Genomic DNA, 13,639 nt, shown 5'->3' on the forward strand with positions numbered 1-13,639 from the left:
CCAACGGACTACTGGCCTGAAGGTTCCTTGGTAGGAGCCACCACCAACCAGTAACAAGCTCGAGTTAAAGATATCAGACCACTTTTTCAGCTTTCTGATTTCCATTTTACTTCTACGTACAAGTATATTTTGGATATTTTCCATGTATGTGCCAATGAAACAGATAAATTATTGACATTGATCCATCCAAAAGGATATGACATGGTTAGAGAGCAGGGCAGAGAAGCAAGGAAGCACTGGGCAGTCTCTGGTGCGGAGGCCCATCTGAAAGTGGCTCAAGATCCACTAAGGAAACACTAAATGATCAATCCCAACCGCAAGCGAGCAATCGGTTATGCACAGGACAGAGTCTTACCTTTCTTTAGACAAGGAAATCTGAACAATTTAACTAATCCAAAATCGTCTCCAGTCACCAGAACTGCATTATTGTAATTTCCATCCACAGAGTTGATGTCTGTAACGTTGCTATACTTCGGCCAGATCCCGTTCACTTCTGATCCCATCACACACGTCCAGGAAGCCCAATGAATCCCTTTGATTTCATCTTTGCTTGTTAAATGCTTTCCAGCTGAAAAGAAATCAGGTTAATAAGCTGTTTAACCATTTGCATTTCAGAAGAAGTAATGGAACGGAAATTTCTACCTCGGTGGCTTTCAAATTTCCTGTTTTAAGGGATTAGTTCCATATCAACCTGCCTGCTAAGGATTTCCTCCATGTCAGCTGTGGGATGACCACAGTTTATTGGTAAATCTTCATGTGCAGAAGGTCACAGGTTCAATCCCTGGTAACTCCAGGTATGTATGGATATTTCACTACCAGTTTCCTGAGAATCTTGTCAGCAGTTTGGTTTCGATTGTACACAATTAATTTTGGCTTCTATTCTTTTTCTTTCTTTCTTTTCAATTTTTTTTAATTCATTTTATAACACAACTAAACTATAACACAAACAGAAAAACAAACAATACAAACAAATTCTTGTCTTATCCTTATTTTTTCTAAACATTGTTAGATGAGCTTCCCCAAGTCCCCCCTATCTGATTTTCATTTTACCTCATCTTTAGCAGTTTACATATATCATTATTTTTAACCATTTTTTTTAATCACGCTTACTTTTACCATAAAAATCTTCACATGTTATCACTTACAAATAATACTATTTTAAAATACACTATCTTCTACTTCTAACCCTACAGCCTATATCCACTTCCAAGGCTATTCTAGACTTTAAACATTAACATATTTTTTCAGATATTCTTTAAACTTCTTCTAATCTTCTTCCACTGTCTCTTCTGTTCTTGGGCACTCGCCATCATCACTGGCCGCTCAAAAAGTAGGGCCGGGTGTAGCAGCAGTACCGGACTCCTTGCCTTGCCTGATCGCAAAAATGCGCCACAACTCCTTTGTTTATATTATCACTGTAAGCCTAGGGTTTACAAATCTCATAACATCACTGTTGTTTCAGAAGAAGTGGCACTCATCTGAGCTGCCTGCTGTGCCCAGAAAGCTCTCCTCTGGAAAAGTGCAGAGAGATGGAGTCTGGCTTCCACACTCAATAGGAGTGATCTCTGAAACCACTCTAAACTTCCTGCTCACTAGATGGACATGTACCATATTTTTTGCTCTATAAGACTCACTTTTTAAAAAGTAATGGGAAATGTGTGTGCATCTTATGGAGCAAATGCAGGCTGCGCAGCTATCCCAGAAGCCAGAACAGCAAGAGGGATCGCTGCTTTCACTGCACAGCGATCCCTCTTGTTGTTCTGGCTTCTGGGATTCAGAATATTTTTTTTCTTGTTTCCCTCCTCCAAAAACTAGGTGCGTCTTGTGGTCTGGTGCGTCTTATAGAGCGAAAAATATGGGTATGTATGTGTGTGTGTACTTTAAAATAAACATATATATTTAGAATGAGCAAGCCACCCCTCGCCACCCCCTGTAGGCACACCATGCAACCCTTCCCTATTTTTTAAAGACTTTTCAAAAGACGCCCCCCCCCCAAGTCTGACTCTAACCTGCATGTATTTTGGACCCATTTTGCAGACACTCCAAAACGATCCCAAATGAGCACTGTGCGAGCTCAGAAGCCATGGAATATATAATGACGGCTGGAGAATAAAAATAGAGGAAGTGGAATGCTCTACTTGGAGGAAATGGCTGAAATGGAACTCTGTGCAGGGGCACTCACTTTGGCAGCTAAGCTATACTGCAAAATTTTGTTGCAGATTCCACTTTTAACAACGGTCTGTGTTATTATTTGTTTGCTTGTTTTATTAATTCCAAGGTGACCTGATTATAGTTTCATGTTCTACTACAGGGAAGATGACAATGTTGGTGATTTAGAAACCTGAGTTAGTTTTGGAGTTGTTCTAGATTCTGACAATGGCTACTCCATTGTCCTTTCTGTTGCATTAGGTCAAATCTTAGGCCTTTCCTACCAGTTCCAGAATAATTGTCAATGAAAGGAATTTGGAATTTTTCTTCAAAAAAGTTTTCTGTTACATATTTTATCACATTTCTTTCCTGAATCAACACATAAACTTGACAAACTTGACATGAGCCAACACATAAACGTGACAAACTTGACATGAGCCAACAGTGTGATGCGGCAGCTAAAAAAGCCAATGCAATTCTGGGCTGCATCAGTAGGAGTATAGCATCTAGAGCAAGGGAAGTAATAGTGCCACTGTATTCTGCTCTGGTCAGACCTCACCTGGAGTACTGTGTCCAGTTCTGGGCACCACAGTTCAAGAAGGACACTGACAAACTGGAACGTGTCCAGAGGAGGGCAACCAAAATGGTCAAAGGCCTGGAAACGATGCCTTATGAGGAATGGCTAAGGGAGCTGGGCATGTTTAGCCTGGAGAAGAGGAAGTTAAGGGGTGATATGATAGCCATGTTCAAATATATAAAAGGATGTCACATAGAGGAGGGAGAAAGGTTGTTTTCTGCTGCTCCGGAGAAGTGGACACGGAGCAATGGATCCAAACTACAAGAAAGAAGATTCCACCTAAACATTAGGAAGAACCTCCTGGCAGTAAGAGCTGTTCGACAGTGGAATTTGCTGCCAAGGAGTGTGGTGGAGTCTCCTACTTTGGAGGTCTTTAAGCAGAGGCTTGACAACCATATGTCAGGAGTGCTCTGATGGTGTTTCCTGCTTGGCAGAGGGTTGGACTCGAGGGCCCTTGTGGTCTCTTCCAACTCTATGATTCTATGATAATGATTTCAATTTGAGCACAACCTTGGACGTAATTCAGGTGGAGTAGTAAATCTGACTAGGATGAGGAAAAGTCAGGCTCAAACCCCTGCTCAGCAATGAAGTTCACTGTGTGTGTGACCTTGTACTATTGTTAGCTCATATCAAGCAAATCAAGCAGACCTGCCTGAGGACTGCAGAGCAAGCAGGGATGGGAAAGAAGTTAAACCCAAGTTTGCAGTTAAAGAACTTCCCTAAGTCACAATATTCCTAAGATATTATGAGAACCAAAACACAACCATCCTTCAAAACTTGCACTTGTCTGAATTTTGTAATATACGTAGTTCTCTAGTCAAGTATTGTGTACAGAAATGTATACACTATGGTAAAATGTGCATTAATATATATATATATCAGTGAAAAAATAAATTTTATCTGAGGAAATTTCTTTGCAAAAATATGAGAAATCCGCACTAAAATGCTGGTGAATTTTCCTGAGGACTTTAAAAACAAATCACAGAAGGACGTGAAAATGTGGAAAACTTAAGACTTGAAAATGAAAAACTGACTAGAAACTGAAGCTGACAGATTTGCTTTTCCCTGGTACCAATCAGCCTTTATACCTGTGAAATTTAAAACTGCACAGTTCTATTTACAGATGTTTAAAAACCAATGCAAATCTAAAGAAGAGGTCTTACATGGCATCCTGTAGAAGAAGCGTTCTCCCACACCATCATTAGTTTGCAAGAATTTGCTGTCCAGAGACCAGTCGATATGAGTAATAAAGCTTGAAGACTTGTTGCATTCTCCAGTTTTTTTGTACCGTTGAGCAACTGCATAGATATCCACGGGGCCATCATTGGAACCCACTGCAAGATAGCAGCCATCTGGCGAAAACTTCATTTCATGAATTACTTCTTTCCGGTCTTTGATATGAACTACCTCTGTCATATCTCTGCAAAGGGGTGGAAATGACAACATCAGGCCTGAAGATGCAAAATGTTAAAACCAAAACCAAGCCCACGCCACCTCAAAAGTCCTGACTTATTTATTACTTCGATTAAAAAGAGCCCACCTTTCAGCTCCCAAAATGTTTAAAAAAATAAACAGGTATAATTAAAACAGAGGTTTTATTTCACTGGAGCCTGCAGGCAGAACAGTGTGCACTGGGTTGCAGCCTTAGAAGAAGTGCACAGTGTCAGTAAGCCGGAACAGATTATTAACAGCAGGTATCAGAGAATGTGACTTTATTAGGGACATTTTGTACGTTGTCAGGTTAATAAATAAGCACAGCCTCCAACCATACTTCCCAAATTACTTGGGTAACACTCGCAATTCATAACCAGATAATGTGTACCTTGACAAGCTAATAATGTGCACAGTATCTTATTAAGTGTTCTGTTTTGTACACTGTTCAACATCATTTGGACGCTGTGCATGTTAACTGAAGAATGTGCAAAATCTCCTCTTCACACTGTCTATTCATGTACACTCCCAATGCTTTCATCTCCAACAAACTCAAATTAACCCCCGCTTGCACAAAATTAGCCCAATCCGGAAAGGCCCATTTCAGTTCAATTAATGATAGTGTATCAGGCTGAAAGCAAGCCTTTTGCTGATTTGCTGTCTCTTCAGCTCTCATCTTTCTTGCTCAGCTCATGTGCCCAACTTTAAAGACAATATTATGGTATGTTAAAAACATTCCCCATGCTGTCTGAACTGGAAAACTGTTGTCAAAGGGCTGCTTAAAAATCAGGTTATTAAACTAGGATCCGGTTACTGGAGAAAGGGAGTAGCAAGGAAGCGAGAGGAAAAATTGTGGGCACACACCTCATTCTCAGGCAAACAAACCATGGCTTATCAGAAAATTATGAGCTGGGCTATAGACTTGTTATAGAATGGTGCAAGTAGCACCCACAATTTCAGATTTGGTTAGAGTTTTTAGAATATGCTTGCTTTTGTTAGATTTTCTTTTTCTCCTACCTTACTCTCAGAACAATGAAGGAACCATCCTTCATTCCCAGTGCCAGCTGAGATCCGTCAGGGCTGAAAGATACACTTCGCACAGCTTCTTCCATATTGCAACGAGCAATCAAGGCATGGTCAGCAAGGCTCCATAACCTGTGCAAGAATGAAAAGGACCAGAGAAAACTTATCATTGCAGAATATGCTAGTTATTTTTACATGGCAGCAGAAACTTTTGTCCAGATTCTACTTGCTGCTCTCACTTCCTATTACACTAGCCTATTCCCAAATAATGTAAACCTGCATTTTTAATTCTATCATTAACACATTCACAAAAAACCCCCTCAATAATCATTTGGGTGCTACAAGCATAATATAGGTGTTTGAGATACTGGAGGGGTTTTGTGCACTTTTGGATGGTGGCTTCTAACCTTAATGACTGGTAATAGGTTACTGAGTTGTTTAAGCTACCATTTCCCAGGGGTTCCTTCTCCAGAGCTCTGGAATACCTATCGGTAGGTGAGCTGCAAGATTTAATTGCATTAGGAACTGGATAGGAAACAGAGTGTGTGCTTACTCCAGAAGCCTCAGGCCTGCAGGATAGAAAGTAGGAACATTCTCATGGTCCATGGACTGCATCCAACAAAGTCATCTTTTTGGTGCAAAGAATTCTGGCTGCACAACAGGACTTCCTCTCCTTTTCCCACGTGCCCCATGAACATGCCCCATTCAGGGTTGGAAAAAACCCTGGACAAAGTCAAGCCTGTGTGTATGAGGATCTAGATCCATGGCGAGAGAGAAGTGGGAGAAGTCCTGTTGTACGTGCAGAAGTCCTTGGGCTAATGGGATGGTTTTGCTGGGTGCAACCTATGCTGATGGAGAACAGTGAATGTTGGAAATCAGAATCAGGGTTGGGAAAAACCCTGGACAAAGTCAAGCCTGTGTGTATGGGGATCTAGATCCATGGCGAAAGAGAAGTGGGAGAAGTCCTGTTGTACGTGCAGAAGTCCTTGGGCTAATGGGATGGTTTTGCTGGGTGCAACCTATGCTGATGGAGAACAGTGAATGTTGGAAATCAGAATCAGGGTTGGGAAAAACCCTGGACAAAGTCAAGCCTGTGTGTATGGGGATCTAGATCCATGGCGAAAGAGAAGTGGGAGAAGTCCTGTTGTACGTGCAGAAGTCCTTGGGCTAATGGGATGGTTTTGCTGGGTGCAACCTATGCTGATGGAGAACAGTGAATGTTGGAAATCAGAATCAGGGTTGGAAAAAACCCTGGACAAAGTCAAGCCTGTGTGTATGAGGATCTAGATCCATGGCGAGAGAGAAGTGGGAGAAGTCCTGTTGCACGTGCAGAAGTCCTTGGGCTAATGGGATGGTTTTGCTGGGTGCAACCTATGCTGATGGAGAACAGTGAATGTTGGAAATCAGAATCAGGGTTGGAAAAAACCCTGGACAAAGTCAAGCCTGTGTGTATGGGGATCTAGATCCATGGCGAAAGAGAAGTGGGAGAAGTCCTGTTGCACGTGCAGAAGTCCTTGGGCTAATGGGATGGTTTTGCTGGGTGCAACCTATGCTGATGGAGAACAGTGAATGTACTGTTATGTACAGAGTTGAACAGGATCCAAAATGCAGCAGTCTGATCGGTCCTAGAACAATAGGATCCAAAATGCAGCAGTCTGATCGGTCCTAGAACAATAGGATCCAAAATGCAGCAGTCTGATTGGTCCTAGAACAATAGGATCCAAAATGCAGCAGTCTGATTGGTCCTAGAGCAATGCAGCAGTATGATTGGTCCACAGGAGCCACCCAATCCAGCTCCAGGTGGAAGTGAATCCACAACCTGATTGGCCTACAGGTGAATCCCGGAATTAGCCAATCTCGTGGGGCCCATTGTGTAAATAATGTATATAAAGCAGATATTTTGGGGAAACTTTCATTCCTCCTCACCACTATGAGCTGAATAAAGAGCGTGAAATCCACTCTCGACTCTGAGTATATTTCAGTACGCTTGCTGCTTCCTTGTCCTGAGTGATGAAGTCATTTGCCCTGTGTTTGTGTGTTTGTGTGTGTGTGTGTGTGTGTGTGTGTGTGTTGTAAATCGCTTTGAATTAACTTGGTTTGTTTGTTTTTAAAGTGACCAATTAATTTAAAAATAAATAAAATGACGATGGGGCTTACCCAATTGGCAACAATATATTTTTAACAAGATGTGATGATGGGGGCCATGTAAAAGGTGAAAGTACTGCTGGGACAGAGCAACAGGAGTTCACCCCGTTGCGTGGATTCGAACTGCTGACCTTCTCATCAGCAAGCCGCAGAGGCTCAGTGGTTTATACCACAGCGCCACCCGCTCCCACTTGGGGGTCATGTATACATCACACTAACTTAATGTCTCCAGCAAAACAAAGCAGAACTATGGTCTGTCTCCAGATTGAGTCTTCCACACCCAGAACCAGCAGAGGGCCTTCTCGGTAGGGGCACCCGCCCTGTGGAACGCCCTCTCATCAGATGTCAAAGAGATAAACAACTACCTGACATTTAGAAGACATCTGAAGGCAGCCCTGTTCAGGGAAGTTTTTAATGTGTGGCATTTTAATGTATTTTTAATCTTTGTTGGAAGCCGTCCAGAGTGTCTGGGGAAACCCAGCCAAATGGGTGGGGTACAAATAATAAATTATTATTATTATATTATCTACATTACACCAAAGCCCCCAGGACATTGCAACAGGAACACTGGCAGCTGTTTGTGCCAAGTTAAGGCTATTTGTCCACCTAGACCAGTGTTATCTGCTCTCATTGGTAGTAGCTGCACAGGGTTTGCAGGAAAAAATATTTTCCCTTGCCTGCTACCTACGGTAATAGTGTTAAATGGAAATGCCAGGAACGTAATGTGGGCCCTTCTGTATGCAGAGCATGTGCTCAGCCACCCAGCAATGTTCCACCCCTAGTACACTGACAAATCTTTCCACCAGGAGCAAACACCAGTAAAAAATAAAATAAAAATGCAATATGCAAATGATGCCACAAAGCATATGCAAGGCATGAATCAGAAAATCACAGACATTTCAACATGTTCAGCACATCAAGAATAGTTAGTATCAGCTGCTCAGAATGGTAAAAATGAGAGGGAAAGACCTGTCTCCTAGGAAACTGGCTTCCTCGGCTTTTCCCGTGAATTACAGAATTACCCTGACATCAAACTGAAGCGATACAGGAATGTACTAAGTCAACTAGGGGGATCAAGTTTAATGCAGGAGTTCGTTGAAAGGGTTTGGTTTCATTAGGGGGGGAAAGCATGGCAGACTTTGGCAAATGTGACCCTGCCCTTATATTAACAACTATGCTCAAGACCAGGCACCCTCAACCTGCGGCCCTCCAGATGTTTTGGCCTACAACTCCCATGATCCCTAGCTAGCAGGACCAGTGGTCAGGGATGATGGGAATTGTAGCCCAAAACATCTGGAGGGCCGAAGGCTGGGGATGCCTGCTCAAGTCGGTTTCTTCAGATCAACCGTCTGGAAATGCAAGGAATATAGGAGAAGAAGAAAGGTTCCATATTTAAACGTTTAGAAAAATTAGGAAGGAGCATAGGTAGCTGCCTTTTAACAAGTCAGACTACTAGTCCATCTTGTTCAATGTTGTCTACGCTGACTGGCGGCAGCTGTCCAGGGTTTCAGACAGGGGTCTCTCCCAGCCCTCATGTCACAGAGCACGCTGGTCAGTAAATCACACAGTTCCAAGTTGGAAGTTAACTCTTTATTAGCAAAAACACAATCTTCACAGACTTGGCTGTAGTGATCAGGTGGGATTGCTATGAGGAATTATAACAAATATAGAGTAAGCCATCTGTGTCAGCAGTGAAAGCATTGCGTTGACTGGGTTTAAACTATTTTGATATGATTCTTGATCAGTCCACACCTCTGCATCCCTGTTCCATTTCTCTTTCTTGACCAGTCACGTACACTGCCAGCTGCTTTGCCAGGCAGGCATCCTGGGTCATCAAAGACAGTGGGCAGTTTCTTTGATGTAGCTTTTATGATATGTTAATCTTAGGATGTTAATCTTAGGGCCAGGAAACAGGTTTCACATAAAGGTGATAATGATCGCTGTCCTCCTGGCCATCCTTCTTATCATGTATATTGTTTGTTTATGACCTCAGGGGTTGCCAAATAGCTCCTTTGCTGTTCTATTTTGTTTACCCCAGAAATACCGTATTTTTCGCTCTATAAGACGCACCAGACCACAAGACGCTCCTAGTTTTTGGAGGAGGAAAACAAGAAAAAAAATATTCTGAATCTCAGAAGCCAGAACAGCAAGAGGGATCGCTGCGCAGTGAAAGCAGCAATCCCTCTTGCTGTTCTGGCTTCTGGGATAGCCGTGCAGCCTGCATTCGCTCCATAAGACGCACACACATTTCCCCTTACTTTTTAGGAGGGAAAAAGTGAGTCTTATAGAGCAAAAAATACGGTATGTGTGTTTAATTAGTTTTGGTAGTTTAACTTTGTCCCCACGTGGGGTTTGTTGAAATGCTCAGAAGGAATCTGATTGGTTCTTATGAACACTCTGTAAAAAGTTATTTTGTGAATAAAACGACCTGGGCCGAGGGGTGGAGACGGCGAGATTATTATACGCACCCTTCCCAGAGTCTTGCTGGTTCAAGCCTCTGTGTGTATTCTTATTAATCAGAGTTCAATCCTTCCTTTACTTTGTGAACGCCTCATTGGCTGAGTGTCAGGTCTAATGAGCCCAGCAGCAGCGTTCTCTGTGGGTCTTACTCCATGAAATCAGTTGCTGAGACTAAATGTCCCCGGCTCCCCATAGCTGTTTTGGTGTTGTCCTGTGAACCGCCCTGAGGCCTGCAGGTATACGGCAGCATACAAATGAAGAAGTCGTTGTCTCCTCCTTTCCAGGGCTTTCCCCAAACAATTGGAGACTGTGCATGCGTGCAGCTATTCTCTCCTCTGCCCCTTTCATGCCTCTTCTGGGTCAGGGAGACAAGGGGGGAGGGGAGACACAGATCCATGCTCTTTTCTAAGGAGAAAGTTGCCAAAAGCTAAGACTGCTTGAAATCTAGCAGCTGCTCGCACTGCTCAGAAAGTCTGCTTCAGCTTCCTTTGGAAGCTCTGTAATTCACTTGTCGAAAACCCTGACTTCTGCAATCCTTAACCAGTCCAAAGAATTGTGTTTTCTTGGAACTGCTCCAGCTTATTCTATCAGACACCTGGCCACTGAGTTCATTTACTGGAAACTTATGCTGGCTGCTGCATCCCCCCGCACACACAAAATGGGTTACTTAGCAACCACCTCACCAGTAAATTAAGGATCTCACAGGCTTTACTGGTGTTTCGGAACAATTAATGCTTGAGCCTTCCTCTGAGAAAAAATTAGCAGAACAGGAATAGTTTTCAGAGCCATAGCTCAGTGGTGAAGCATCGGCTTTGATTGCACGTCCTCTTTCATGATGCCTGTTTGTGTGTTTGCGAACAGAAACCTCTGACTTTTACAGGGCTTGCCGAATACATTGCTCTACTTACTTTCATAGAATCATAGAATCATAGAATCATAGAGTTGGAAGAGACCACAAGGGCCATCGAGTCCAACCCCCTGCCAAGCAGGAAACACCATCAGAGCACTCCTGACATATGGTTGTCAAGCCTCTGCTTAAAGACCTCCAAAGAAGGAGACTCCACCACACTCCTTGGCAGCAAATTCCACTGTCAAACAGCTCTTACTGTCAGGAAGTTCTGCCCACTGGTGTGTCCCTCCCTGGGATGTTTACCAACAAGGAAATGCCCCCATCCCCATTTCAAAGCATGGCAGCTCCCCAGAATGTATGTGGCGACAGTCCATAGGCCATCTTCTTACACTCCTGCCTTACCGCACGGATCGATCATCGCTGCCGGTAACAACTAACGGTTTCTTAGGGTGCACCGCCAGGGCCCAGAGCTCTCCTTCGCAGTGACCTTGCATTATGAGCATGGGCTTGTCTCTTTCTCTCACGATGACCTCAAATATTTCACTGTCCTGCGTCCCTGCTAAAAGCCGGTCTGCTTTCCAGCACACGCTTCGGATGGACAAACCTGAGAGAGGATAGAATAGCCTTAGAATGACGACGGCTGACAGGTGAGGATATTAACAGACAAGGTGTTAAATTGTTTTTATATGCAACAACAGAAGCAAAAGTATTGTTAGCCCAGAAATGGAAGCAAGAAGAAATTCTGAGGAAAGAAGAATGGCAGACAAAATTAATGGACTACGCAGAATTGGATAAGATGACAGGAAGGATTCGAAACCTGCGGGACCAGAGATTCACAGACGATTGGAAGAAATATACGAACTATTTGAAGAGCGACTATAATCAACAAATGATGCTGGTAGTACTACAAGAAGTTTTGTAAGGAGAAATAAATGAAACATTGCAAAATTAGATTAGAGATATTCATTATGAGATTTAAATGTAATAGTGAAAGTAAGAAATGTATATTAAGTGATTAGATTGGAAAATTTTCAGATGTGATTGATGGAAGTCAAAAAAGATTGTAAAAGTATGTTTAATTATTGTTGAAAATGATATGTTAAAAAACACACACACACATATATATATATATATATATTAGAATGACGATGGCTGGCTATCAATCTGTTTCATAGAGTTGAAAGGGACCCTCTGGCCCACAGTCATCCCTGGATGGGCTCAAACCACCAACCTTCTGGTCAACAGCACGACACACTGATCCACTGTGCCGTGATCCAGTGAAAGTTAAGCCCTCAAGTTAGGGTTGCCTCAAACTCAGGATGATAGGGGAAAACGTGCTAAGAGGAAGGCACACTTGGCAAACCCTCACCATGATCAACTCCTGCCTAGAAACCTATGTCCCCATTGTGGAAGAACACGTGGATCCAGAATTGCCCTCCACAGTCACTTACGGACTCACTGTTAAGACCGTGTTCATAGAAGACAATCTTACTTGACTACAAGTGATTGCCAAAGAAGAAGATTCTGAAGAGCCTATAAGAGCATGTTATGACGACTCTCATTTTAAATATTTCTACTATATGTAGGCTTTAGAAGCTGTGATATATTGCTGAGGGTGGGCAGGAGAAGAGAAGATGAAAGCAAGTCTTCAACCACCAGTTATGCCTATGTCTCATCCAGAAATTATAGCCAGAGACTTTTTGGCAAATTAAAAAAATCCACCCAGACAGAAATTTTACCCCTGAAAGAAAGGATGTGTCCTGGAAAAAGAGGACATGTGGCAGCCCTACTTAAGTTGCACTGTTTCCTGTGGGTGTTCAAAATGTGCACTGAAAGCAGTGAGACTTAAAAGCATTCAGCCCTGGCTAGCTTCTGCCTGCAGTGGGCCAGTGCTCCTTCAGTTGGTACTCAGTGCAGCTCATAACACTACAAGGAATAGGAATACAGGTAAATAGCAGCTTACGCAAGGTTTTGGTTAATGGGACTCCATGCATAATAATGTAAAGCCACTTGTTTCCTGCTTGTCTCATGATTTCTAGGCACGGGTCTGAGCAGACTTCTGTTTGCCCCACCGCTTTCCCCCCAGGGAAACCCTCTCTTTACTGCTGAATCAGAGCAAACATCAATCCGTGGAAAATCTGATGGACATTTGCTCTGATTCAGCAGTAAATAAGAGAGTTTTCCTGTGGGGATGCAGCAGGGCAAACGGTAGAAAGGACAAGCTCACAGCTGCCAAGTCCAGTGCTGTCTATCAAAGATGAAAGGCAGCTCACCTGGGGCTTGTTATGGCCTGCCTGCCAGGGTCTACAAAAAACAGGGCCCAGGAGGCCAGAAAATACCAATATGCCAGTGTTTTTCAACCTTTTTTGGGCAAAGGCACACTTGTTTCATGAAAAAAAATCACGAGGCACACCACCACTGTGTGCGGAGAGGGAGATGTCAGAGCCCCGCTGCTCTCTATGGGGAATCGGATGAGAGCGGACCGCCTGTCCGCTCTCATCCGATCCCATCCAATCTGATCCCCACCCAGGATGGATGGAAAATAGGGTGGACACAGCCCGGCGCCCGCCTAGTGGGCGAAAATGTGATTTTTAAAAAAATCTTTCGAATTTTTCAAATTTTCCCACGGCACACCAGGCAACATCTCGCGGCACACTAGTGTGCCGCGGAACAGTGGTTGAAAAACACTGCAATATGCCATTGGTGTACTACATATCTCTCCATGGGCCGCAAGATGGAAAGACCTCATTTCGGATGCTGATTTTCTGATTTGGCACACACACATTTTAATTTTTTTAAGGTAACTGCTGACACCTGTTCACAAAACATTCTTCAGCTCGTGTAGTAGCCAAAGGTTAATTTATATAAATGCGCAAACCATTCTTTATTGCGTGCTGTTAATTGAGAGGTATTTTATCTGATATGAATCAGATATTGGTCCTTTTCTCTCTCTAGTTTACCATCACTGACTATGTTAATAAAGTGCATATGGATGAGCACTACAG

General features: G+C 43.1%; 1 protein-coding gene across 8 annotated transcripts in view; it reads right to left on the reverse strand.

Moving 5' to 3' along the window:
• EML6 (EMAP like 6) overlaps nucleotides 1–13,639 on the reverse strand; it is a 174,534-nt gene that overhangs the window by 91,871 nt on the left and 69,024 nt on the right. For 7 of the 8 annotated variants that reach the window (XR_014218163.1, XM_082217210.1, XM_082217209.1 and 4 more), the window contains 4 exons: nucleotides 11,037–11,238; nucleotides 5,174–5,311; nucleotides 3,889–4,145; nucleotides 356–568 (listed from right to left, as the gene is read on the reverse strand). Coding sequence is in view for 7 of the 8 variants with exons in the window: in XM_082217210.1 (XP_082073336.1) it covers nucleotides 356–568; nucleotides 3,889–4,145; nucleotides 5,174–5,311; nucleotides 11,037–11,238 (810 nt within the window). In the remaining variant the exon portion in view is untranslated. The remainder of the gene's footprint in view (nucleotides 1–355; nucleotides 569–3,888; nucleotides 4,146–5,173; nucleotides 5,312–11,036; nucleotides 11,239–13,639) is intronic. The other variant, XM_082217213.1, reaches the window with a different exon arrangement.

The sequence above is a fragment of the Podarcis vaucheri genome (genome assembly GCF_965113315.1).
Source record: "Podarcis vaucheri genome assembly, chromosome: 3".
NCBI lineage: Eukaryota > Metazoa > Chordata > Lepidosauria > Squamata > Lacertidae > Podarcis > Podarcis vaucheri.